General features: G+C 46.3%; 1 protein-coding gene and 2 long non-coding RNA genes across 4 annotated transcripts in view; 2 read left to right on the forward strand and 1 right to left on the reverse strand.

Annotated features, from left to right (window-relative positions):
• LOC307198258 overlaps nucleotides 1-7,038 on the forward strand; it is a 19,557-nt gene extending 12,519 nt beyond the window's left edge. The window contains exons 2-3 of the long non-coding RNA XR_013831592.1: nucleotides 4,280-4,518; nucleotides 6,395-7,038. This is a non-coding gene — a long non-coding RNA (uncharacterized lncRNA). The remainder of the gene's footprint in view (nucleotides 1-4,279; nucleotides 4,519-6,394) is intronic.
• Nucleotides 813-10,730, reverse strand: MEFV (MEFV innate immunity regulator, pyrin). Its single transcript, XM_079945051.1, has 5 exons — nucleotides 10,301-10,730; nucleotides 7,185-8,003; nucleotides 4,846-5,225; nucleotides 4,325-4,420; nucleotides 813-1,258 (listed from the first exon to the last, which is right to left on the reverse strand). The coding sequence occupies exons 1-5, from the start codon at nucleotides 10,575-10,577 to the stop codon at nucleotides 929-931; spliced, it is 1,902 nt and encodes a 633-aa protein (XP_079801177.1). The 5' UTR covers nucleotides 10,578-10,730; the 3' UTR covers nucleotides 813-928.
• LOC307198259 lies at nucleotides 7,431-22,213 on the forward strand. 2 transcript variants are annotated; one of them, XR_013831593.1, is made up of 3 exons: nucleotides 7,431-7,568; nucleotides 10,776-16,442; nucleotides 22,125-22,213. It is a non-coding gene; the product is annotated as an uncharacterized lncRNA (long non-coding RNA). The 2 variants fall into 2 exon arrangements; XR_013831594.1 differs by having other exon boundaries at nucleotides 10,776-15,199.
• The last annotated feature ends 2,884 nt before the right edge of the window (nucleotides 22,214-25,097 follow it).

Genomic DNA, 25,097 nt, shown 5'->3' on the forward strand with positions numbered 1-25,097 from the left:
ATGGTAAATTTTGTTATGTATATTTTACCACCAAAAAAATACTTAAAAAAATTGATGCCTGGGTTGTACTCCTGAAGATTCAGGTTTAATTTGTCTGCGGGGACCTGGATGTCAGGATTTTGTAAAGCTCCCTCAGGCGATTGGAAGGTCCAGCCTCTTCCCCTCCCCTCCCCTCCCCTCCCCTCCCCTCCCCTACTCTTCCCTCCCTTCCGCTGCTTGCTGGGCTTAGCAGATCCACTCCTGGAAAGTGCTTCCCTCACTGTGGCCACAAGCACTCCTGCAGGAACAGTTTTCATAAGGCGAATTGCATGGGACACAGTCTGTTAGGGGGGGTTTCTTATGAAGCCACCACCACACAACAGGCCATGTTCATTTGGTCCAGTCTTTGACCCCATGCTCCCCCTCCTGATTGTGCTCCCATTCTTGCTACACAAGTCCAGAAAGGCCTTCACCTTCGGAAGCTGCAGGAGATGGGAGGACCCAGGGAGGAGCCACAGGCCGCGGGTTGGGATCATCTCCCTCCTAGGTCTGCCTCCCCAAATACTTCCTACAGTACACCCAAGGGATCATCAGGGGACCTCTTGGTACCTGTGCAGGGTGACTCTGACGTCCTAGGAGAGAAAAGAGGGAAGTTCTCTATTACCAGTCTCATAGGGACTGTGCTGACTCCTTGGCCTCTCCTCCTGGGCTCCCAGCCCCACAGTGTCAGCAAAAATGGGGCACCTCTCCCCAGTTCTAATTCTAATCTGCTGAGGTGGCACCCTGGCTGGGGCCTGCACATAACTGTACCCAAACTCTGCTGGTCTCTTCTGGGAGATGTCACAGGATCCCCTAGATACTGGGCCATCCTGGGCTCCTGAGAATTCATTGAAGGGGCCTGGGCATTGTGGGTCACCAAGACCAAGTCCCGCCCCTGGCCCTAAGAGCCTCACCCACTGGCTTGGGCATAGCTGATGGCAGTGCTGGGAGCCCATGTCACCCTACTGCACACAGTGGATGGGGGAAGGCCAGGCCCAGCCACACTTACCTTCATAAGCTCCCATTCTGGCTGGCACTGCTTGGCCTCCAGCTCCCCAATCAGCTTGTCGAGAAGGGCGATGTCCCCTGTCACCCGGGTGCCATATGTCTCCCTGACTTGGCCAATGGTCTGGCCCAGCTCCTCCAGACAGGCCACAAAGAGCTGCTCTTGCTGCTCTAAAAACTGGCATAACTGCTCCAACTGGTACTGGATTCTCTGCTTCTGGGTTTCAGCTTGTTTCTGGGGAACAGAAGTCAGGGAGGTGTAGGGGCCTATGCGGTGAGGTAGACGTGTGTGCCCAGGGAACCCGCAGAAGCCCACCTCCTGGAGGTGGGTAAGAGCAGGCTTCCTCAGCCTCTTGGAGGCCTGAATTCCAGAGTAGGAGGCAAAATGAGCTGGAACCTTCCAGAACAGGTTGGCTTTTGGAAAATGCCCTAAAACCTGGTAAAATGGATTGAATTGTGTCCCCTCCAAAATGTATGTGTTATAAGTCCTAACCCCAGTACCTGAGAATATGATCTTATTTGGAAATAGGGTCATTGAGGATGCAATTAGTTAAGATGAGGTCGTGCTGGAGTGGGGTGGGCCACTGGAGTGGGGAAATTTGGACACAGATACACACACATGGAGAATGCCATGTAAAGAGACACAGGGGGAAGGAGACACCTAAAAGCTAAGGAGAGAGGCCTTGGAGCAGCCTTCCCTCACAGCCCTCAGAAGGAAGCATTTCTGCCAACACCTTGCCTCCAGAACTGTGGGAGGCATACATTTCTGTGGTTTATGCCGCCCAGTTTATGGTACTTTGCAAGGGCAGCCCCAGAACACTAAGATAACTGGTGTCACCTTCTTCCTTCCTTGAAAGGCAGCGTGAGGATTGCATATGTCTGGAGTCATAAACAGACAAGGTCAGGACCACAAAGTCTCCAGGAGGGAGAGTTCTCTCCACTCCCCGACAGTCTCAGACTGCCCTGAAAGGGGTCAGTCAGTCCATCTATTTGAACGCAAGTGAACTTGACTTCCAATATTCTTGCACACTGGCCAACCATGACCTCTTCTGCCGTCCTCTTTCTCATCATCACTAAAAAGCTTCTGTGGACATGTGAAGTGGCTCTAGGGCATCTTTCCTTCCTCCAAGGAGGGAGAGGGCCCTTCAGATCTACTAGGACTGGACAGCAGAAATCTCATTTTTGGCTCAAAAGGACAGGATTAAGTCTTTAGTTCTTTTGAATCAAAAAAGTTTCTTCACCTTTTGTCGTTGTTTTTAATATGGGCACATTCATTTATTAGCTAAACTGATACACACAATTAACAAAAAATACTAGTGGACAGAACTCTCGTGTAAATTCCAGAGAGCCCAGGGCCTCACAGGATGCTTCGTGGATGTTTGCCCGGCTCCTGTTCCTCCACCCACTGTAGTCCCTTAGTCGACACACGAGAGTGGTTCTGATGTTGCTTGGTATTTTCTTGTAATTAAGGAATAAGACTATAAACTCGATGTGTGTGGAATCTCACTCCTTCCTCTGTGACATCAGCAGCCCTGCTGAATCACGTCCTGGGTTTCAGGTGCAGAAGAGTGTTCTCTCAGTCTTTAGAATGGAGCACCGCAAACATGCACCTGTGCATCTGGTCTGCACAAGTCACACTTTCTCCAACACTTTCTAAGTCTAGACAATCAACAAAACAATCAGCCAAGGCTGGGCTGTGGTATTTGCCATTTCTGTGGTGTTGATATTCCCACCGTGGCCAGTTTCAAGTTTCCAATGTGATGTTCCTAAACATGGAGTCTGGAACACTTCTTCTTGTTGTTGACGGCAGTAACGTGGACTTTTTTTTTAAGAGGACGGGTCAGTTGTCTCATTCAATGGCCTATATTCTAAAATTCTATAATTTTTCTCATGATTAAATTCAGGAGAAACATTTGGGGCAAGAATACCATAGACCTAATGCCATGCTCTTTCTAGCATACCCCACTGGGAGGCAAAGACTGTCCAGTTTGCCATCATCATTATAGTTATACTAGGATTGATGCTTGGTTAAGGAAGCGTCTACCAGATATCGCTACTGTAAGTATATATTATTTCCTTTATAATTCCTAAGTAATTTGGGGAGTGGTACTTTGAGAGTGTGTAAATATCCTGTTCTCTAACGATTTTCTCTAAAAATTTTAGTATCTGTTGCTGATCCCTGTCGGTGTCAATTGTATAGTGGAAATTTTCTAATTCAATTATTCTTCTATACTTGTTTTATCTGGGTTTCTGCTGTAAAGAAGAGCTTTCCCAACCCCTTCCCTATGATTAAAAATATTTCTTTTAATTATTGTAAAAAGGAGGAGGAGAAGGCGAAGACCTGAAAACAGCATCTCCTTTCCACAGAGCCCGTGTCACTGTATCTTAAGGGAAGGCTGAACCCTCTTGTCTCCCTGGGTTTCCCTGATCAGCCCAGGCTCCTGCCTCACCCTCCTTGGGGGGGCACCCCTGACCTCTGCTCCATCCACAAGTTCCAAGTCACCTGGGATTATAGGAAAGGGTTTTCATTTTACTACAACTCAAGAGTTTCCCAGAAGTCAGACACCTGGACCAATGCCACCCTCCTCCCATTTCTGCCCTTTGTTATCTTTGCCTGTTTGCCACTGCAGTGTGGTGGGTCCCTGAAGAAGTTTGGAACTCAGAGTGGGAGACAGGATCCAACCAACAGAAATGCACCAGATAAATCAAGGCTCTGGGGGTAGGCTCCTTCGCATGCAGGGAAAACAGGAGCAACTTAATGCATCCGAGTCTGGACAACAGCTTAACAGGAAGGCCACTAAGTTGTACTTATTGAGATCTGTGGCGTTTCTTTAAAACCACAGTTTTAAAGAAAATGTCTACTTTAAGCATTTGAATTTTAAAAATCAACATGGTTTTTTACAAAAAAAACAATAGACCACAACAACAATTATAAAAACAATACAGAGGAGTATTTAAAGTTGAATAGTCTCTCCTCCCCTTTCCTCAGTCCCATTCCTCAGCTACAGCCACTGGCATTCCTTTCTCTAAACCATTTTGTGGTGAGTCTAAGAAAGCATGATAGGGTCCTGGGAGATTCCACTTCTTGCTGGAGGTGGTTTCCCTCCCCAGGGACAAGCTCATCCTTTGATACCTGTTATTCCCTGCCCCCCAAGAGCAGGTGATTCTAACTATGTGATCGGCTCTGCTTCCCTGTGAACCAGTACAGGACATCAGGGACCCCTGCTCACTCTCGGTTCCCTCCCTCCTTCTGCAGGGGTGAATCCAGGCAAAGACTGGCCACAGACCACCCTAGCCTTACCAGGAAGTTTGCTGTCTTCTTATCCCCCTGAGATCTCTGCTCCTCTCCAGATTTTCTCAACTCCTTCAGATGCTCCAGCTGCTTCTGAATTTGTTTCTGGAAAAAAAGAGCACTTGTCAAAGCTTGAACTTGGCTCCTGCCATCTTGGTGCCAACTCTAGATGGGAAAACTTGCTTCACGGAATAAAGCTGAAGGTGAGGCAGCCAAGAGCACAGGGAGAGGTACGCAGGAAAGAGGAAGAATGAATCCATCACACCAAAGGAAGCAGAGCCAAGAGGCAGTGAGAATGATTTCTAATGACCTCTTGTGAGCACCTGGATTCAGCCATACCTAAAGCTAGATTCCCATAGCTACATGAACCAGTAAATCCCTCTTTGTTGGCTTACTTTGTATTGTGTTTGCCATTTACAGCCCAAAGATGCTGGCCAATGTACCAACTCCCAGGGTTTTGGGGGAAATGAAGCAAGCCCCGATGTGTTCAAGTGCCCAGCAGAGAAGGACCCCAATGCAGAAAGCCCTACCTTGTATTCCAGGGCGGCCTCCTCGATGGGGCGAACCCGGTGGCCTCGGTGCTCCTGACTCAGCCCGCAGATGAGGCAGATGGGTTCCCCGTGGTCCTCGCAGAAGAGCAGCTGGACCTGCTTCATGTGACGCTCACACTGTGGCAGGGACTTGGGGCTCAGGCTGGCCATCTGCAGGCCCTCCTGCCACTCGAGGCTTCCATGGCTCTTCCCTGGGAGCAAGTCCTGGCACTGAGGGCAGCTGGATGAGTAGCCACGTGAGACCTCAGGATCCCTAGAAGCAACGGGGCAGCTGCAGGAAACATGCACGCAGCTGCCACCAACCGGGTCTCCTTCCTGGGCACAGCAAAGGGGACACACAGCCTTGTCCTGCAGTCTCCCTGGGGACATAGCAGTGGAAAAATCTCATGAGTGACAAACCCAAGATGTTACCAAGGAATGCTGCAAATCACAGCGAGAGTCCGTGCCTGGGATACGTACATTCTCGGTTAGACTGAGGCCCCTTCCTAGCTTGTCCTCCCCCGACTTCCCTCCAGCGAAGTAGCAAAGGAGCCACTGGGACTGAAGGCTAAGGGATAGATTTCATACCAGTCCTGAGGATTGGAATTCTTGGGCATTTATCCTAAAGAAAGGCCTTTTGCTACAAATTCTATGCCTTCCTCCTGCACGCACACTGATAACAGGTGATATAAAGACAGTAAGACATTCTGACTGGTGTTTGCCACTTAACCACCACCTAGACTGCTCATAACTTGAGTAGAGCTCCCAAGGGATGGTGACTTGCTCATGGCCAGACCTCCAGCCCCTAGCAGAATCCCTGGCATGTGGTGAGCATTTGGGAAGTGCGTGTTGAATGAAGGAATGAATGGGCCACTGCTCACATCCAGATTCAGGAAGCATGAAGTGAAAGTAAAGAAGGGGACTTTACAGGCTGAAGGGTATAGCCCACCATGATGACCTACAGCTATGACCAGCTCTGCCCCAAGACCATAGCACAGCTTCATAAAGCAGAAATGACAGGAGATACAAGAGGAATAGAAACGCACTCAATCCACGAGTCCCCTCCTGCCTCCTCCTCTTGCAGGGTCCCAGGAATTCATATCACATCTGCAAGTGAGACTGCGAGCTCCCCAGTGACCATTTTCCTCTCCTTCCCTTGTGATAGTATTGATTGCTGTCCATATGGCTGCTCCCCGCCACCACCCAAAAAAACCATTTCTTAGCCTCCCTTGCAGTTAGATGTGGTCATGTGACTCCAGACACACCTCACTTTATTGCACTTCACTTTATTGTCCTTCACAGACTCTTTCATTTTTAAGAAAATGAAGGTTTGTGGCAACGCTGTGTTGCCAGATGATGGTGAACATTCTTTAGCAATAAAGTTTTTTTTTTGCAATAAAGTATATTTAAATTAAGGTAGGTACATTTTTCTTTTTAGACATAATGCTATTGCACACTTAATATAGATGATAGTATAGTATAAACATATGCACCAGGAAACCAGAAAATTCATGTGACTTGCTTTACTGCAATATTCTCTTTATTGCAGTGGTCTGGAACCAAACCCACGACGTGCCTGTACATTCTGGCCAAGAGGAAGTAAATGGAGGCATCACGAGCAGCATCTAGAAACTTCTGAAAACCTTCCCTAAGTGATACTATTCTCCTTTGTCCCTCCATCCTGCTGCCTGGAATGAGGATGCCACCATCTGAGACCACAACCTTAAGAGCAAACTCCGTAGAGCAGAAAAGCAGCAGGAGCTTGGGTTCCTGACCACGGTGTACCACATTTGTCCTGGACCACCTGTGTGTCATTTATGTGAAAGAGGAACAAACGTCTATCTTGTTTCAGTTATGTTATTTTGGCGTTTCTGTCATTCACAACCCATCACCATCCTAATTTCTGCCTCTTTAGTAAAAGAGACCTAGGACTTTAGCCAACAGCTCCCTCCCTGCCCAGACAGAGGCGAATAGCAGAATCGCAGCCCCATGACATACTGCCATGAGGTATTGTGAGAAGGTGATATTTGTACCCAATCTTTCTCAGATGTTCAACCTGGGGTCCATGAAGCCCTTGGGAATTCTAAAGAAGGACTTCAGAGTGTCTAAGAACTAACTAACTGAAATGTATGCAACATTTTTATGAAAATGTGCAGATATGCATTTTTCAGGATTCAGAGCCTACATCAGATTCTCAAAGGGTGGAGGACCTCAAGGGGGACCCAGAGATCCAGTGAAATGAATACAGTGGGGATAAAAGCAGGTTTGCAGGGGGAAACCTGCAAAGGTCATCATTCCTAAGGATGCCAGGTCTTCTGGATTCTGAGGTCCTTTCTTACCTGAAGATGGAGGGACTTCTGGATTTGAAGGATCATGGAGCACACCACCTACCACCTCCTCCAAGGGCTTAGAGGTCTTTGGAGCCTCAGTTCCACTCTTCTCTGCAGGTACTGTGGACTCTGGATGCTCCCAGATCTTCTTTCCAGCCAACGATACACTGGAAAGTGTATTCCTGAGTGCTACCCCCTCCAGAGTCATGGCGTGTTCTGGCTTCCTGGATCCTTTCTCTGCAGCCACAGTAGCCCCTGTGTTCAGAGTGGCTGCTGAGCCCGGATTCTCACATCTCATTTTCTCTTGAAGCATAAGAGTTTCTGGGTTGAGAGGTTCTGTCTCTCCTGAAGAAATGGTAAATTCAAGACTTTTGGGTCGCTTCTTTCCTGAAGGTAAATATGCTTCAGATATCTTAAATTCTCTCCTTCCCAGGGACCCAGCAAATGACCCACTGGAGAGTCCTTGGAGCCTTCCTGCAGAGCTGGCGTTCCTGCGCAGCCTGACCCCCACATTGCTCCCCTTCTCCCCCTGTGGCTTGCTGGGAAAGGGGCTTCTCTTGGAAGACAGAGTTGTGTTCCTGGCCCCTGGCTTGCCCTGCACATCCAGGCGCTCAGAGCCTTTCTGATCTCTCTGTTTGCCCAGAGGCTTCTTCTGGGGCCCCCTTCCAGCCTCGGGCTGGATGGATGGTGGGCAGCCAGCCCCATCACCACTTTGTCGCTGCTTGTCACCTTCCAGGCCATCTGGTATCTTCAGACTCTTGGGCTTAATCTCCCCAGAGGAACCAGACATTGCTGAACTGTCTGTGTCACTTTCTTTTACCTGACACCCTGAAAAGACAATGAGATGGAAAGGCATGAAAATGTCCAGTGCTTAGGTTCAAGGTTTGGGGGAAGGGAGAGAAGACAGAATCCCTTTGGAAATTAGAGAAGCTCAGGACATTCTAGACAACAGCAGTCAATTACCATTAAATAAGAACATACTAATTATCTGCTATCTTATTTCTGAAATAGTGCTTTTTAAACTTTTTAGGCAGGAGAACTTGTTTCCAATATAAGGTCTTACATAGAATTCTTAATATATAAGTGAAAACCCTAGTTTATGGGTATACATTTGTGTGCGATTTACAGATCTACAAAACTCACTTATCAGTCAATAAAGATCAGCACAAAAAATTGAAATCGGGGTCATGAAGGACAGTGAAAACTTCAGAAACTAATTTATTTTGGGTTTTTTTCCCCCTTTGGTTTCATGAAGTGAAGAAAATCCTAACTCACACAGATAAGTGTAAATGGTAATTTTTTTTTTTTTTTTTTTTTTGCGGTACGCGGGCTTCTCACTGTTGTGGCCTCTACCGTTGAGAAGCACAGGCTCCAGACGCGCAGGCTCAACGGCCATGGCTTACGGTCCCGGCCGCTCCGCGGCGTGTGGGATCTTCCCGGACCGGGGCACGAACCTGTGTCCCCTGCATCGGCAGGCAGACTCTCAACCACTGCGCCACCAGGGAAGCCCAATGGTAATTTTTTATAAAAGACAGCTTGCCTGAAAATTTCAGAACAATGTTTAATTAAACAGAAATGACAGGAAGGGCTGAATTCTAGGGTCTCCATAAAAAGTTCAAGCATGAACTGTCACACTGATGGCCTCCAATATTTTAAAATTTGGTTAACCACTCATTTTAATATGAATTTGTTAGTTTTGTAAGTTAGTTAATAAAATTTGAATCAAGTATTTGCTAACATTCTAAAGAATCCCTGAAATGTCTTCCTGGGATACAATTTGAAAACCACTACTTTAATAAAGAAATGAAAATAACCTATAATTAGCACCTTAATTTTTGGTTTGAAAAGCCCTTTTAAAATTAAAGTTGCTTAAAACACTTTGCTATTGGCTTTCTAGGAAAAATATGTTATGAAAACTGGTTCAAGAACTGGTAAGAAACCCTGAAGAGATGAATAACCAGATTTTAAAATACAAAAAATTAATTTTAAAATTCTACTCATCAAATTACACCAGACTCAGATTACAGTTTAGCTTTATCACTCTTTCAAAGAGCAGAGAATTTTTATGTTATGTAAACTCTTCTACCTCATAGAAGCACATGGAAAGCATTCCTAATGTATTCTTAAAGTCTAGAAATAGAAGAAAATTTCAAACATCGAAAAATAGTTTTTTAAACTGATCACAGATTAGCCCCTCAACCCCAAATGTCCCCAAAAAAGTCTTTAAAAGCAGAAATCAAATAGGCCACAGTCTTTGATCACAATGTAATAAAATTAGAAAGTTACGGCAAAAGAGTAGCAGAAGAAGGATAAGGAAGGAAAAAAGGAAAGAAATATAAGATAAAAGGAAGGAAGAGGGGCTTCCCTGGTGGCGCAGTGGTTGAGAGTCCGCCTGCCAATGCAGGGGACATGGGTTCGTGCCCCGGTCTGGGAGGATCCCACATGCCGCGGAGCGGCTGGGCCCGTGAGCCATGGCCGCTGAGCCTGCGCGTCCGGAGCCTGTGCTCTGCAATGGGAGAGGCCACAACAGTGAGAGGCCCGCGTACCACAAAAAAAAAAAAAAGGAAGGAAGAAAGGAAAAGGGAGAGAGAGAAGGAAGGAGAGAAAGAAAGACAAAGAGGAAAGGAAGGAAGGAAAAGATAAGGAAGGAGAAAGTCCTTTTAGAATTTTAAAATATCTTTGTAACGTGTTAGAGAAGAACTCAAAACTGAAATGAAGTGGATAACAGTGAGATTACCCATCAACCCTCTTGACAGGAGTGGTTAGTTTCTTGCTCACCCAAAGATACTCATCTGTAGGTAAGTGTTAATGACAAATGAAGTGAGGAATTCTCTACCAACAGACATCCAGCTCCTGCCTTTCCTGATTCTGCCCCATAGTCAGAACCTCATGCTTCTGGGTTTTTTTAAAAAAGCCATTGAGAGCCTTAGCTTTACTCCAGCTTCCAAGACCAGAGAGGGGGAAAGGACTTGCTTGGCTAAAGTCACCAGGATTGTTGCAGACCTCGGACTCCTAACCCCCAAGTCAGGACGCACTGGCCGAACTGGTCCCTCTTGTACCTTCCACCCCACTCTGCAAACAGCCAGCAGTCGCAGTGGGGCAGGAGGGCGCATGGGGCCGCTTACCTGGGCCGATTGCACTGTTGAGCTCCTCTGCCAGAAGGTGCTGGTTGATGGCCCTCAGGACCTGCAGGGTCAGCCGCACGGCGTCCTCCTCCCCATAGTGGGTGACCAGCAGAGTGGCCAGCTTCACTGGCTTGGCTGTCTGGAGTTGGCCCCGGGGAATCCGGGAGTGCTCCTTCTCCAGGCTGGTGTTCTGCAGCTTGAACTTGAACTTCTCAAAGTCATAGGGCACCAGCTCTTCCAGGGAGTACAGCAGATGGTCACTACGGGTCTTGGCCATGGCATTGACCAGGAGAGGCTGGAGGCAACTGTCTGGCTTCTGAGGGGAGAAGCAGCTGTCTGTCCTGGAGCCCAGAGGGAGACTAAGAAGCAGCTTGTGAAATAACGGAAAAGGCACAGGAAATGCTCTGTGTTTTGGTGGGAACTGAGAGTAAGGCTGTGAGTATGTCATTGTTGGTTTGTGTTCTCTTTCTTACAGATTCAGAGGCATTTCCAGCTGGGAGGACTCAATGCCTTGTCAGACACCTGGTCGTCAGCACCCAGCTCTCACTGACTTGGGCTGGACTGCATAGTGGTGGATGAGTCTTTGAGGAAGGGTCTGGGATTGGATTCCAGATTCTGGATCTTTGGGCAGGCAGTCAGATGCTTCCCTCTCCCCTCCCAGGATACGGGGGTGGGAGTGTGGGGAACAGAGCCCCTGGTCCCATGCTGGAGAGAACCATGATAAGGGTCAGCCCCTCTGGCCAACTGCTCTTCTCCAGACTCTTGGGGTTTTATTGACCCTCTGGAGCCAATGACAGGGGGATGGGGAGCAGCAAATGCAGCCCTGCAAGCTCTGCCCCTCCCTGCCCAAGAAGGCAGGTGAGGCCAGAAGGGCACCACCAGGAGACAAGCCCTGGGGTCGCCCCTGTTGATGTAGTTCCAGTTGTCTGGTTCTTCCAGCAACACGAAGGCCTCAAAACGCGACGCCTGGGACCACCATCCTGATTTATTTGTCCCAGCGCTAACTCTGCCGTGGCTTCCTGGGAGCAGACTCCGGAGGGAGGGTGTCATGCATGCACGTGTACTGAACACGTGTTCTGGACCAGGATGCTGGAGAAACAAGGGTGAAAAAGGCATAGTCGTTCTTAGGGCTTGCAGCCCAGTATGGGGCCCCAGCGGTGGCTCCAAAGCTAATGGAGTTTGTATGGGGGGAGCTGACTGCTTCCTCTGTTAACGGCTGTGTCTTTCTGCTACATTGATTTTTATCCTCAACTTTTTGGTTCAAAAAATTTCAGGGCTTCCCTGGTGGCGCAGTGGTTGGGAGTCCGCCTGCCGAGGCAGGGGACGTGGGTTCGTGCCCCGGTCCGGGAGGATCCCACATGCCGCGGAGCAGCTGGGCCCGTGAGCCATGGCCGCTGGGCCTGCGTGTCCGGAGCCTGTGCCCTGCAGTGGGAGGGGCCGCAACGGTGAGAGGCCCGCGTACTGAAAAAAAAAAAAAATTTCAAATTCACAGAAAATTTGAGAGCATAGTACAATGAACACTTATATACCCTTTACCTAGGTTCAGCAACAATTTACATTTCATGTTTGGTGATTCTCTCTCTCTCACACATGCACACACTTTTTTGTTTTTTTGAAGCATTTCGTAATAAATTGAAAGCATGTCAGATATCACTTCAAATACCCTAGCTATCCTAAATACTAAGAATGAGGATACAAGGATATTACTTTATTATTTATTTATTTAAATTTTATTTATTTATTTTTGGCTGCCCCCACTCAGCTTGTCAGATCTTAATTACCCGACCAGGAATTGAACCCGGGCCCTCTGCAGTGAAAGCGCCGAGTCCTAACCACTGGACCGCCAGGGAATTCCCAAGGATATTATTTTAAATAATCACAGTAGTATTATCACACTCAAGAAATTTAATGTTGTTACAATACTACAAGCTTTCCATAATCAAATTCCCCAATTGTCCTGGTAATGTCTTTGATAGCTTTTTTTTGTCCCAATCCAGGATCCAATCAGAGATCCTGCATTGCCTTTAGTTGCCATATCTCTGTAGTCTCCTTTTATCTAGAACACTTTCACATTCCCCTCACCTTTTAAAATGCTTTCAAGACATTAATGTTTTTGAGGGCTTCCCTGGTGGCGTAGTGGTTAAGAATCCTCCTGCCAATGCAGGGGACACGGGTTCGAGCCCTGGCCCGGGAAAATCCCACATGCTGTGGAGCAACTAAGCCCGTGCGCCACAACTACTGAAGCCCGGGCGCCTAGAGCCCCGTACTCTGCAGCAAGGGAAGCCCACGCACCTCGACGAAGAGTAGCCCCCTGCTCGCTGCAACTAGAGGAAGCGCGCGTGCAGCAACAAAGACCCAAAGCAGCCAAAAATAAATAAATAAATATAAAAAATAAAGTGGGGACAGTGGGTGAGGTCTCAGACCTGGAGGCTTGCTTCGTCAAGCCCTCTTATTAAAAAAAAAAAAAATGTTTTTGAAAAGTCCGTTCCAAGCACAGTGTCCCTCAATGTAGATTTGTGTGATTGTCTCCTCATTAGACTGAGGGTCCATTCACGCCTCCTTGAGATCTCTCCGTTGTAAAAGGCCATTTTTTTCTTTGTAATTAATATGGAACCTCGGTGTGTGGAAAGGTCTCGCTCCCTCACAATCTTTCACCCCATGGTGTTAGCCTTAATAGATGATCCTTTCGTAAATCAGTTGCTAGAGTGGTGGTTGCAAAATGGTGGTATTTGTATCACTTAGTTGGCATCATTTGCACATCCTGGATTAAACTTTGTGTGTTCCTCATGAAATGTTTGGCTTACAGATGTTTTGTTGGTAATACAATTACCCTTCAACGATGCTTACTCTGTGCTTTTTTTTTTTTTTTAACTCTGTGCTTTATATCCATTATTCCCTAAAATCTCTGCAGTATCCCTTCAGTGCAGGATTCATCATCTCCATTTACAGCCGGGATTAGTGGCTTAGATACTTGCCCAGAGCCAGGGTTCAAACTCACTCTGTTAACCACTTTGCAGTATTGTCTCCCTGCATGATGGTACTTTGTTATTTTACTATTCACCACTAACTGTAGATGTCACCTTTTCAGCGACCAACGAGGCTCAAAATGGGCCATGCTGACCATTCCCACAGGTCAGTGACAGCATTCTGTTGCCTGGCTGAACAAACATCCCCTCTGTATGACCAACCTGGGATCAAGGCTTCCAATTGGTCCATGGGCTTTATATCTTACAGAGTATTAAGTGTTTGGGGTTTAACAGCTGACAGCATCCAGTTTTCTGGATCCTGGTGAGAAAATAATACCCAAACCCAACAACTTCCCTAAAAAATGAATGAACCCAAATGCACTTTTATGGTGCAAATGTCAGATGTGTGAAATTCTCACGTTGGGCCAGAAGGGTTTTAACTGGGGTTTCTCTGGGACCAGGACCTGTACAAGATTCCGGAAGGCAGTCTCCCACTGCTGAGACAGAAATGATGAAATCGTGCAATGCCACAAAGCATCCTTCGTGTTCCTGGGATCTCTGACACTATCTTGTCTGGCCAGGAAACTCCTCTAAGCTAAGACTAAGGCAGCTACGACAGAATCGGGTAGGAAGTGGGGCTTTCCAGTCTACAGCAGGATATTTTGCAATTTCAGTGACACTTTTTGCAACAGGGGCAATTCTGAAGCAGGGACTTCTTGAAAGGCAGTGTTTTGTTGCCAGTGAGGCCTTTCTAGGTCAAGAGAGGTTCACAGAGCTTCCATTTTTTGAGGTTCCAGTGATTTAAAATGAAGAAATGTGAAAATAGGATTATAGTCCTTGGGATGCATTTTAAATGTTTGATTTAACAAGTAAAATGGATTGTTGATGAACTCTTCTTTCTTGTACCTCTGTGACTATACCTCTGTAACCTTCAAAGCAGCTTTCAGTCCTGTACCTCTGTGCCTTTATTTGGGGACATGACAAATCTAAAACCAATGCAACTGCTGCAAAGGGTCCAACTTTTGCTCTCCTCCTAAGTGATGCACAGCTCAGACACCCGGATCTTTTCTCCATTCCTGGTCATCAGGGGTATCACTTTCTACCACATTCATTTTTTTATCATTTTGGGATTTTAAAATCAATATGTATTTTATAATAAAAAAGATAGTTTTTAAAAAGTATTTTATAATTAGCTTAGCTTCAAAGCTGATTTCAGTCCTGTCCCCGCAACCATCATGATAAAGGAGGTTTACTGTATTTGAATATAATACATGTCTCTTATTAAGAGAATGGAAAGACCTGTTGAGAAGATCGTGGAAGAGTTCCTGTGTTAACCTGGAACTGAAAATAATGGATCCCTCTGTAACCCAAACTCTCCCTCACCCACCAGTATATTGAATTTTAAGGGAGAAATCTGAGACTTTGAGAGGCTAACCATTCAAGTTCAAAGAGAATTTCCAGGCAATGAACTCCCTCTGAGAAACATACTGTAACTGTGGTCTCTGAGGGTGAACCAAATTCAGGGACAACCTCCGACCTCCTGAGCAGAATGGGAAAGCAGGGAGAGGAAGCCAACTTCCCAAAGTAGGTTGCGGTGGGTGGCTTTGACCTGTCCCAGGTGATGCAGTAGTGGTGTCAGAATAGGTCTCGAATCGGCTTACCAAATGAGAGCTTTGTTTGCACTATGGTAACCTTAAGCAAGAGCGTTTATAAGTTATAAAGTGCAGTACACATTATTCTGATTGTTAAACCTAGATGGAGGGTAAGTGGGTGTTCATTTTACTCTTTAAATTTTCCTATGTATTTAAACTTTTTTTTTTTTTTTTTTGGTCTGTCCACATGGCATGCGGGATCTGGGATCTTAGTTTCCCCGACCAGGGATGGAACCTGTACCCCCTGCAGTGGAAGTGGGGTCTTAACCATGGACCGCCAGGTAAGTCCCAACATCTTACAATTTAAAAAATTGAAAAAAAATGTTTTGTTCTACCAGTGTTTATACGGACCCTATTAGGAGGCTCGCCTTGAGCATACAGTCCCTGACAGCCAAAGGCAACTGCTTTCCCTTCCCCGCACCCTTTGAGGTTCGGTTTACATAATCCTGCCCCCACTCCCAACTCCCACCTCCCACCCCTGGCAGAGCTGACCCCTCTTGCCTGGTGCTCCGGTCATTCCTGTTCACCACCTTGCATTGAAACTGTTTATGAGTTTGGAAGCTGCCCGGAGTGGTGAGGAGATATGGGAATCCAAGATCTAGGACCTGTGTGACCTGGGCAAATTACTCGACCTCTCTGAATTTGTTTTCCTGTCTGTCAAACGGGTCGTTTCTGGAATTCAATGAGATGATTGCAAGCGCGCCTGGCACCGTGGGAGAAGTGCCAGCTTCATTCTTTGGTGTCCAGCGCTTGGCACGTCGTGGGCGGTGTCTACAAAGGTGGACAGCAGATCCCTGCCCCTCACTGCCATCACCTCCAGGACCCCTTCCGCCCAAACCCCGCGCTTGGGGCAGGAGAGGTTTGTCTGCGGGAAGAACGGCCCCAGGATAAAGGGGAAGTGTCTGCGCAGGGCAGTGACAGGCGGGCAGGCGCTGGGGTGGAGACCCGCCCGGCGCACCATTCCTGCCGGGACCCCGTGGGGCCTGCCGGAGGGAGGGAAAAGTCCGAGATGCGCGACTCACCCCGGGGTCTGTACCCGCGGCGTCGGCGTTTGTGCGATGACTCTCTGAACTACGTCTCCCAGGAGGCTCCGGGAGTATGAAGAGCCAATCGGAGGGCGGGTGGGCGGGCCCTCCGGCACCTACGTCTACTAGGGGGCGCTGGGCTGAGCCGCCGTTGATAAGATTGGCAACCGCAATGGCCTATAGCTGCTTCCCGCCCGAGCGGCCGCACTCCAGGCGCTGAGAAGGAGCGGCCGAAGCTGCTGGTATCCCGGACACAGCGGGAAGTGGAGTCAGCGCGGCACGTGAAGACCCCAACTCGCGGTATTCGGCGCCAGGGGGCTGCACTGGGGCCGTAGATCCCCAGTCTTCCGCCCCTGACAAGCCTATAGATCATTCATGTTTTACGGCGAATATTTACCGAGGGCCTACTGTGGACCTCTTACTGTGTCAACAGCGGCGAGGGTGGTCACGGCAGGCAGTATCCCTGCCACAAGGCGCTTATCTCCTGGGAAGGAGAGAGGTGGGTAAACGGTAATTTCCAGTCCTGGTAAGAGCTGTGAAATGGATCATTGAACCCAACACCAGCACTGCCGTCTTCTCGGTTTTCAAACGCTACCCCTAGGAACCCTAGAGTGCAGGTTCTTAAACTACTCTGTATCATGATTCTTTTTGAAAAATCTAGTGATATGTTTATGGACCATAAGGGTAGTGTTTTTTGTTTTGGGGGGTTTTGTTTGTTTTTTGGCAGCGCCACGCGTCTTGCGGTATCTTAGTTCCCCTACTAGGGACTGAGCCCAGCCCGGCAGTGAAAGCCCTGAGTTGCCAACCACAGGACCGCCAGGGAATTCCCTTTTGTTTGTTTTTCTTGTGTGTGTGTCCAGAAAAAAGCACATGCATCTATAGTTCTACAGTTTCGTATATCATTTCAGGGGGTTCATGGACTTTCTGAAGTCCACCTGGAGAAATCTAGCAGGGGTCTTTCGACAGACACTCCTCCCCCCAACCCCCCCCCCCACGTCAGCTAGAGCAGCCCCTGCTTTTTATTTTATTTTTAAATTTATGTATTTATTTATTTTTGTTTGCCTTCAGTCTTCGTTGCTGCACACGGGCTTTCTCTAGTTGCATGGAGCGGGGTCTACTCTTCGTTGCGGTGCACGCACTTCTCATTGCAGTGGCTTCTCTTCGTTGCGGAGCATGGGCTCTAGGCGCACGGGCTGCAGTAGTTGTGGCATGCAGGCTCAGTAGTTGTTGCACACGGGCTTAGTTGCTCCGTGGCATGTGGGAGCTTCCCAGACCAGGGGTGGAACACGTGTGCGCTGGCATTGGCAGGCAGGTTCTTAACCACTGTGCCACCAGGGAAGTCCAGCCCCTGCTTTTTAACTGTTTTACATATTTCACCCTCAAGAAAGATTTCCTTTGATCTAAATCTACTGCAGGAGAAAAAGAAAAAGAAGGAATACCCAAATAGACGGTCTAGCTGTAATTCTAGTTCCAACATTCCGTTTGTTTAAGTCCTTCCCATCAAGACTACTTTCTAGTCTCAGGTAAACATAACCAGACTGAATTCACCAGCATGGTGGTGTGAAGGGCACCTTCTCATTCAGATCTTTGTCATTCTTCTGGAACATTCCCCTGCCTACCACACTTGCCAATTAGTTTGAAACTGTAAACAGTTTTTTTTCTGTTTTGGCTGCCTGGCTTGCGGGATCTTAGTTCCCCCACCAGGGATTGAACCTGGGCTGGGCAGTGAAAGCGACATGCCATAACCACTGGACTGACAGGGAATTACCAGAAACTGTAAATAATTTAAATGGCTATCACCTGGGGACTGGCTTAGTAAGTTTTGGTGAATCCATCCTGTGTGCTGCGCTGCACCCCTTGAAAACAGTGCAGTGGATTTCCATGTGTTAATGTGCAAAGATGGTCAATATATATTATTAAATGAGAAGAGCACGTTTACCGTACACTGTGATAGTATAATCCCATGTTTGTAAATAATGGGAAAAATATTTTTTTAATTTAAATATCTGAAGATAGACTCAAGGAATAATGTGGCAACCTCTATAGAGTAGAATTGGAGTTGGGGGTTGTGCTTTTTACTCTATGTCCTCTATACATTTGTGTGGTTTTCAATGAGTAAACATTTTATGACACATGAAACATAGTCTGTGAATTTATTTTCAGTGTAAAATAATAAGGGAAAACAGAAAGTATACCAAGCTCAGTCTTAGAGGAAGACTTTCATGCTTTGTTCATTATTTTTATAATAAAAACTTTCCAAAAATCTCATTAACAGGAATATTTTTCACTGGAATGAAGAGGATTAGGAATGGTTTTTAAAAAGCAGTCTGTGTTGGGGCTTCCCTGGTGGCGCAGTGGTTGAGAGTCCGCCTGCCGATGCAGGGGACATGGATTCGTGCCCCGGTGCAGGAAAGATCCCACATGCTGCGGAGCGGCTGGGCCGGTGAGCCATGGCCACTGAGCCTGCATGTCCGGAGCCTGTGCTCCGCAACGGGAGAGGCCACAACAGTGAGAGGCCTGCGTACCGCAAAAAAAAAAACCCAAAAAACAAAAAAAACAGCAGTCTGTGTCCATAGAGAAACAAATATGTGAAGTCTTCAAGTAATATGTGAGGTTTGCCAATACTGAAGGAAACACAGAACAGACCTAATTCCAAAGTAAACAGACATACATACAATACTGCAGGCATCAAATTAATGCAGACACAAGAGTCTTTAACAAGAGCATAAGGGCTTATGCCTTAACTCCCCTGAAGATATAGAGCAGAAGCTTACATTTTAAAAATATGGTTGAAATAAGCTAAAATGACTGAAAGGATATTTGCTCAGCAAAGCCTTAGTATCTGGACAAGTTCCTTCATGCACAGATTAGTATCAAAACTCAGGTGGCATTTCACCTGCTGTCCTATAGAGGGTGCCCTCGCACATGGTCTCTGGGGCTGCAGCTGGAAGCACAGTAGACACCACCCCACTCCCATCCCTACCCACAGTACAAGCCTCCACCAAAGCCAGCAGCTGGAAACAATTCTTAATGCTGCAAGAAGTAGGAGAAAATGACTATGTGAGTCAAAGCTAAAATTGGACATCAAAGACCACAGAAAAGTATCTTCCAAGGCGGATGTGATGGTGGAGGTGGGTGGGGGTATCAAAATACCAAAAGTCATGCCTTTGGAACTGCAATGAATGATAACATATATTGAGCACTTTATATATACCAAGTGTCATGTGAGTGCTTTATATGCCTTCATAGCACAGGCTCTGGTGTCAGACTGCCTGAGTGAGAATAATGTCCCTACAGTTAAGCAGCTGTGTGACACTAGACAAGTCATGTACCTACTTAATTCAGCCTTGACAAAGAAGGAAATTGTGTTACATGCTACAGCATGGATAAATCTTGAAAACATTGTGCTAAGTGAAATAAGCCAAAAACAAAGAGACATATTTCATGATTTCACCTATGTGAGGTACCTAGAATATAGTCAAACTCATAGAGACAGAAAATAGAGTAGTGATTACCAGGGGCTGGGAGCAGAGGGTAATGGGGGGTTATTAATAGGTAGAGTTTCAGTTTGGGATGATGAAAAAGTTCTGGAGATGGATGGTGGTTATGGTTATACAACAATGTGAATGCATGTAATGCCACTGAATTGTACCCTTAACAATAGTTAAAATGGTAAAATTTATGTTATGTATATTTTACCACCCCCCCCAAAAAAAACTTGAAAAATGCACATACCCTTTGCTTCAGTTATTCCATTTCGAGGATTCTATTCTAAAGAAATTATTGAATGTACACAAAAGTTGCATTATAAGATGTTCATTGCAAAATTGTTCATTAAAGCAAGAATTGGAAACAACCTGAATGTCCATCAACAGAAGAAATAGTAATTATGTTACACCCATACTGTGCCATACTGTGCAGCTGTTAAGAGTAAGAAAGGCCTATTCATCTAGATTCAGAGATTTCAGAGGCACACTGTGAAGTTAAAAAAGTCTGGGAAAATATTATATATGTAGCATTATAAATACATCTAATGAATACATATACATATGTAAACACATCAGAAGGAGACCGGTAGGATGTACAACCGTTACCTATAAAAAAGGGAGCAGAAGTGAAGCGAGGGGGTGATGGAAAAATTTCCTCATTTTCTTTGTATCTATCTCTATTCTTTGATTCTTGTACCATGACCATTCATGTATTACTGTTGTTCTGGTTATCTTTTGCTGCATAACACCAAAACTTAGTGTAAAAACAATCTTTTTATTATTATAGCTCATGATTTTGTGGTTGGGATTTTGATCAGGGCACAGCAGGGACAACTTATGTCTGCCCCATGACCGGAGCTTCAGCTAGTGTGACTCAGATGTCTGGGGATCACTGGAATGGCTGTAATCGACTGGGGTTGTGTGTCTGAGGCATCAGTACTGGCTGTCTGCAGGTGATTCTTGGGTTCTTCTCCCTGTTGTGTCTGCTGGGACTGGAATGTTGAAAATGGCTTCTTCACTCCTGTGTCTGGTGCCTGGGCTAGGATGGCTGGAACAGCTGGAGATGACTAGGCATCTCTCTCCATGCCTCCATAGCTTGGGCTTCCTCGAAGCATGACAGTCTTAAGGTAACCAGACTTTCTAGATGGTGGCTGGTGTTCCCAGAGCTAGCATTCCAAGAGGCCCCAGATGGCAGCTTCAAGACTTCTTATGAAGTCCCAGAAAGTTACTTCCAGTTCATTCTATAGCCTAAGCAAGTCACTACAGCCAGCCTAGATTCGGGGGAAGAGGATTTGACACCCCCTGTCAATAGGAGAAGTAATCATGAAATTGAAGCCATTTTTTAACTTACTACACTTAGACTCTTAACAGGAAATTCAACCTGACCCATGATTTATAGTAACCTTCATTGAAACAGAGCACACCCACCTCTCACATGTCTTTCATCGGTCATTACAAATGTAGAGCCTCTTGGGAAATCCTCTGCCAGTCCTATTGCTTCCTTCCAAGTTTCCTATTAATTCTTCAAATTAATGTTGAGATCAGTGGTTCTCAATTTTGGCTGCACATTAAATCATCTGGGGAGCTGTAAAGAATCCTGATGTCCAGATGCCAAATACATCAGAATCTCTAGGGGGTGGTAACCAGGTGCTATATTCTGAATGTTTATGTCTCTTCAAAATTCATATGCTGAAATCCTAATGCTTGATGTGATGGTATTAAGAGGTGGGACCGGGACTTCCCTGGTGGCGCAGTGGTTGAGAGTCCGCCTGCCGATGCTGGGGACGCGGGTTCGTGCCCCGGTCCGGGAAGATCCCACATGCCGCGGAGCGGCTGGTCCCGTGAGTCATGGCCGCTGAGCCTGCGCGTCCGGAGCCTGTGCTCCGCAACGGGAGAGGCCACAACAGTGAGAGGCCCGTACCGCCAAAAAAAGAAAAAAGAGGTGGGGCCTTTGGGAGTTGCTGAGGTCATGGGGGTGGAGCCCTCATTAATGAGATTAATCCTCTTATAAAAGAGACCCCACAGAGCTCCCTACCCCTGTCACCATTTGAGGACACAGAGGTTGGCAGTCTGCAACCTGGAAGAGGACACTCCCTTGACCATACTGGCATCCTGATCTTGGACTGCCAGCTTCCAGAATGGTGGGAAATTTCTGTTGTTTCTAAGCTACCAAGGATTGGAAGCTCTAATAGACTTAAGACACACCAGGCATCAGAGAGTTTTTTTAAAGCTCCTCAGGTGATTCCAATGTGCACATGACTGGGAAGCACTGGTCTAGGTTATAACTATTCCAGTACCAGTAGTTTCCAGAAGCAGCGCCTTAGCACGTCAGCCAGTGATCATTGTTGGCAAAGCAGTGGAGCGGCTGTGTGGACCTGGTCATGGAATCGCAGGAAGCCTTGAGAAGCCTTGACTGGTGGTAAAAGGCTGGGTCCTCCCTTTCCAGGGATGACTCCTGTTCCCCATGGAGCCCCGCTTTGACTTTACAATTAAGGAGGTGGCATCTTTCACCCCCTTGCTACAGCCAGCTGCAAGGATGAAACAACTTGTGAGCAGGTTCTGCCTGTGCTCGTCTGATTTTTACCCTGTAAGTCCTTTGCTCATGGGCCTTGTTGAACAAAATGGCTCTAAGGACAGAAAACAGCACTTTGGGGAATAACATAAATCCTACAAGCTGCCTGTTTACTTCCCAGGGGAAGCTCTACCGCATTGGAGTTGCCTGATACACTGCCAGGGATTTTGGCAAACCCTGAGTTTCTGGGAGAAGAACACAGAGTGGAGCCTTTGGGAGAAAGACTCAGGTTAGTGGCTCATTTTTCTGCCAGCAAGTTCTTGAAAAAAAAAATACAAAGGTTCAAGGCATACTCCCAGCATCTCAGAGCATACAGAACCGACAGGAAGACCTGTCAGGGCCAAGGCCCCAGGTCCCTCCCTGCCCCTTGTGTTCTCCTGCGCCTTCGCCTTAGCAGAACCTACAACTTTCTTCCTCTCCTTTCTGGCAGAGAGTTTTTCTTGAGGCTGGAGTGCAAGCCCTGCTTCAAACCAACAGCGAGATTGCCTGGGATAACCTTGCTAGTCATGCCATTATGCCTCTTTCCTTGGAGGTGGATATATTTTTAATGAACTAGTTCAAATACACAGAACATAAATACCTATGTAACTACACTCATAATTAATGTTATGATGTCTATTTGCTTGACTTTGTTATTTCTATTTTATAAGAAACAACGCATCTCTGGACCATCTACTTGTATTGCTGGCAGGGTAGTCAGATGTCTTTCATGGCCTTCTAGAGCGAGTTCTCCTAGCCAACAAGATGGAAGCTGCAAGGCCTTTTACCACCTTGCCTTGGTCATTGTTGGGGGCTCTCTAGCATTTGGAGGACCCTGAGAGGAACATCTTAGAGGAGGAGTGCCACCTTGTCCAGGGTGAACTGTATTTCTGGGGAGTTAAGGCAATGGAAGTATGCCCCACACCAGACCAACGTGAGGGTCGCTAGTTCTTTGCTGCTGCCCTTCACTCTCCCTCCCCCTTAGGAGGAGCCCCAGTTAATATAAAATGCAAAATAGGGATGGATAGGCCTCTACTGGGGCCACTTGGTATGGTCTCACCTTTATGAAAGGCCTCAAGTTTTAATTTATTTTTTCTTGGCCTCGCAGCATGTGGGATTTTAGTTCCCCTACCAGGGATCAAACCTCCACCCTTTGCACTGGAAACGTGGAGCTTTAACCAGTGGACCTCCAGGGAAGTCCCAGGGCCTCAAGTTTTAGATTTTTGAAGTTATCTCTAGTAGAACACCCGAGTTGTATTCTTGTGTTGAGTGTTAAAGATGCTAAATGCAAATATGTAAAATATATCACAATTTTAATAATATTTTAATTTTTTAGGAGCCTTAAAAATGTGGGAATAGGCTTTGCTAGACCTCCGGGAGGTCTTGACAACTGGAAAAGACAGGACAGAGGCTAACCTATATCATTCTGGGGAGAATTTCCCTCGTTCCAGTTGTTCAAATGCCCAGATTTAGGGGCTGAATAAACTGATTATAAGTGCTAAGGAGAGGCCAATAGCTGAGCTTCCCTTCCCACCCCGTTCTACATCTTTACAGGAGACTTGAGAGGAAGCTGGGAGCCAAGCCTGGAGGCTTAAGTCTGAGCTTTGGGTGTTTCTGAGATTATTCTACCCAGATCACTAGGCTAGAAATGTCAGAGGATTTCACAGTGGGTACTCATTTCAGAATTAAAGATCATGCGGGACTTCCCTGATGGTCCAGTAGCTAAGGCTCTGTGCTCCCAGTGCAGGGGGCCTGGGTTCAATCCCTGGTCAGGGAACTAGATCCTGCATGCTGCAACTAAGGCCCAGCACAGCCAAATAAGTAAATATATATTTTTTAAAAAAAGAATGAAAGATCATGAAGTTTCCTGGAGGACCCATAGGATGTTTTTTTAGGAATGTGAAAATGACTAGGTAAGCAGGGCTAAGTGTACTGTATCTCACTCCCTACCATACTGTGAGCCCCTTGGAGGTGGATTCACCAGTCTATTCCTTGACTTCCTTGATTTTAGCCTATACAATATCCTCAATACACTGTGAAAGAATTACTGCAGATTCTGGAAAGTCACAATTGAAAAAAAAATCTTAAAGTGGCCCCTGCAGGATTTCTCTAATTTCAAGAGACAAAAAAACATGGCATCTTAAGGAGAGGACTGTCTCAGCTAGAGAAAGGGATGAGCCTCTCCTAGGTCCTTTAGTATCCTATTTTTACTGCCAGCTTTAATAGTTAGGCAGTGATTAACAATTGCTATATAAAATCCATACAGGGAGTTCCCTAGTGGTCCAGTGGTTAGGACTCTGTGCTTTCACTGCTGAGGGCCTGGGTTTGATCCCAGGTCAGGGAACTAAGATCCCACAAGCCACATGGCCCATCCAAAAAAAAAAAAGATCCATACAGTAGTTTTTTGTTTGTTGTTTGTTTTTAAAACCTCTTAGCAAGGGAAGAGGAAGCCAAAAAACAAAACAAAACAAAAAAACAGAAGGCAGAATTGGGAAGCAACTTAAACCCCTCCATCTCACTTCCCCTTCACACAGCACCAAAGATGCTTCCAAAGATATAAAAATACTTGAGAGGTCCAAGACTATTCTAGATTTTGTCCTATAGATAGAACACTTGTTTTCTAGGGCTTTGGGGGATAATTAACACACTTTATTAAATATAAGTCCACAGGAAAACCAAAATGAACTTTTCAAAGAAGAAATAGAATGAATCTCATTTTCTAATCAATGCAGTAAAAAAAAATTTTTTTAGAGGAGAACTTTCTTGACCAGCTTGACCAGTTGACCAACTCTTGGCTTAAAGAGGAAATAATAAAAACTGCAATGATGGGAATTCCCTGGCAGTCCGGTGGTTGGGGAACTAAGATCCTATGAGCTGCATGGGGAAAGAAAGAAAGGAAGGAGGGAGGGAGGGAGGGAAGGAAGGAAGGAAGGAAGGAAATATGAAAACTGTAGTGACAAACTATTTTGAAATCATCAATAAGGAGAATATTTTATATAGAAATCATGGGATGTACCTAAAGCTGCACTTAGAGGAAAACTCATAACCTTAAACACTTTTACGATTAACTCTTTTTTTTTTTTTTTTTTTTTTTGCTGTACGCGGGCCTCTCACT

This window comes from Stenella coeruleoalba, assembly GCF_951394435.1.
Source record: "Stenella coeruleoalba genome assembly, chromosome: 15".
NCBI lineage: Eukaryota > Metazoa > Chordata > Mammalia > Artiodactyla > Delphinidae > Stenella > Stenella coeruleoalba.

Excerpts from the sequence above, each read along its gene's own strand:
- MEFV (XM_079945051.1), bottom strand. The coding sequence starts at position 10,577 with ATGGCCAAGACCCGTAGTGACCATCTGCTGTACTCCCTGGAAGAGCTG. Across the intron at positions 5,226-7,184 it reads AGAAGTCCCTCCATCTTCAG|GGAGACTGCAGGACAAGGCT; the intron begins GTAAGAAAGGAC and ends CTATGTCCCCAG. Across the intron at positions 1,259-4,324 it reads AGAAGACAGCAAACTTCCTG|AAACAAGCTGAAACCCAGAA; the intron begins GTAAGGCTAGGG and ends TCTGTTCCCCAG.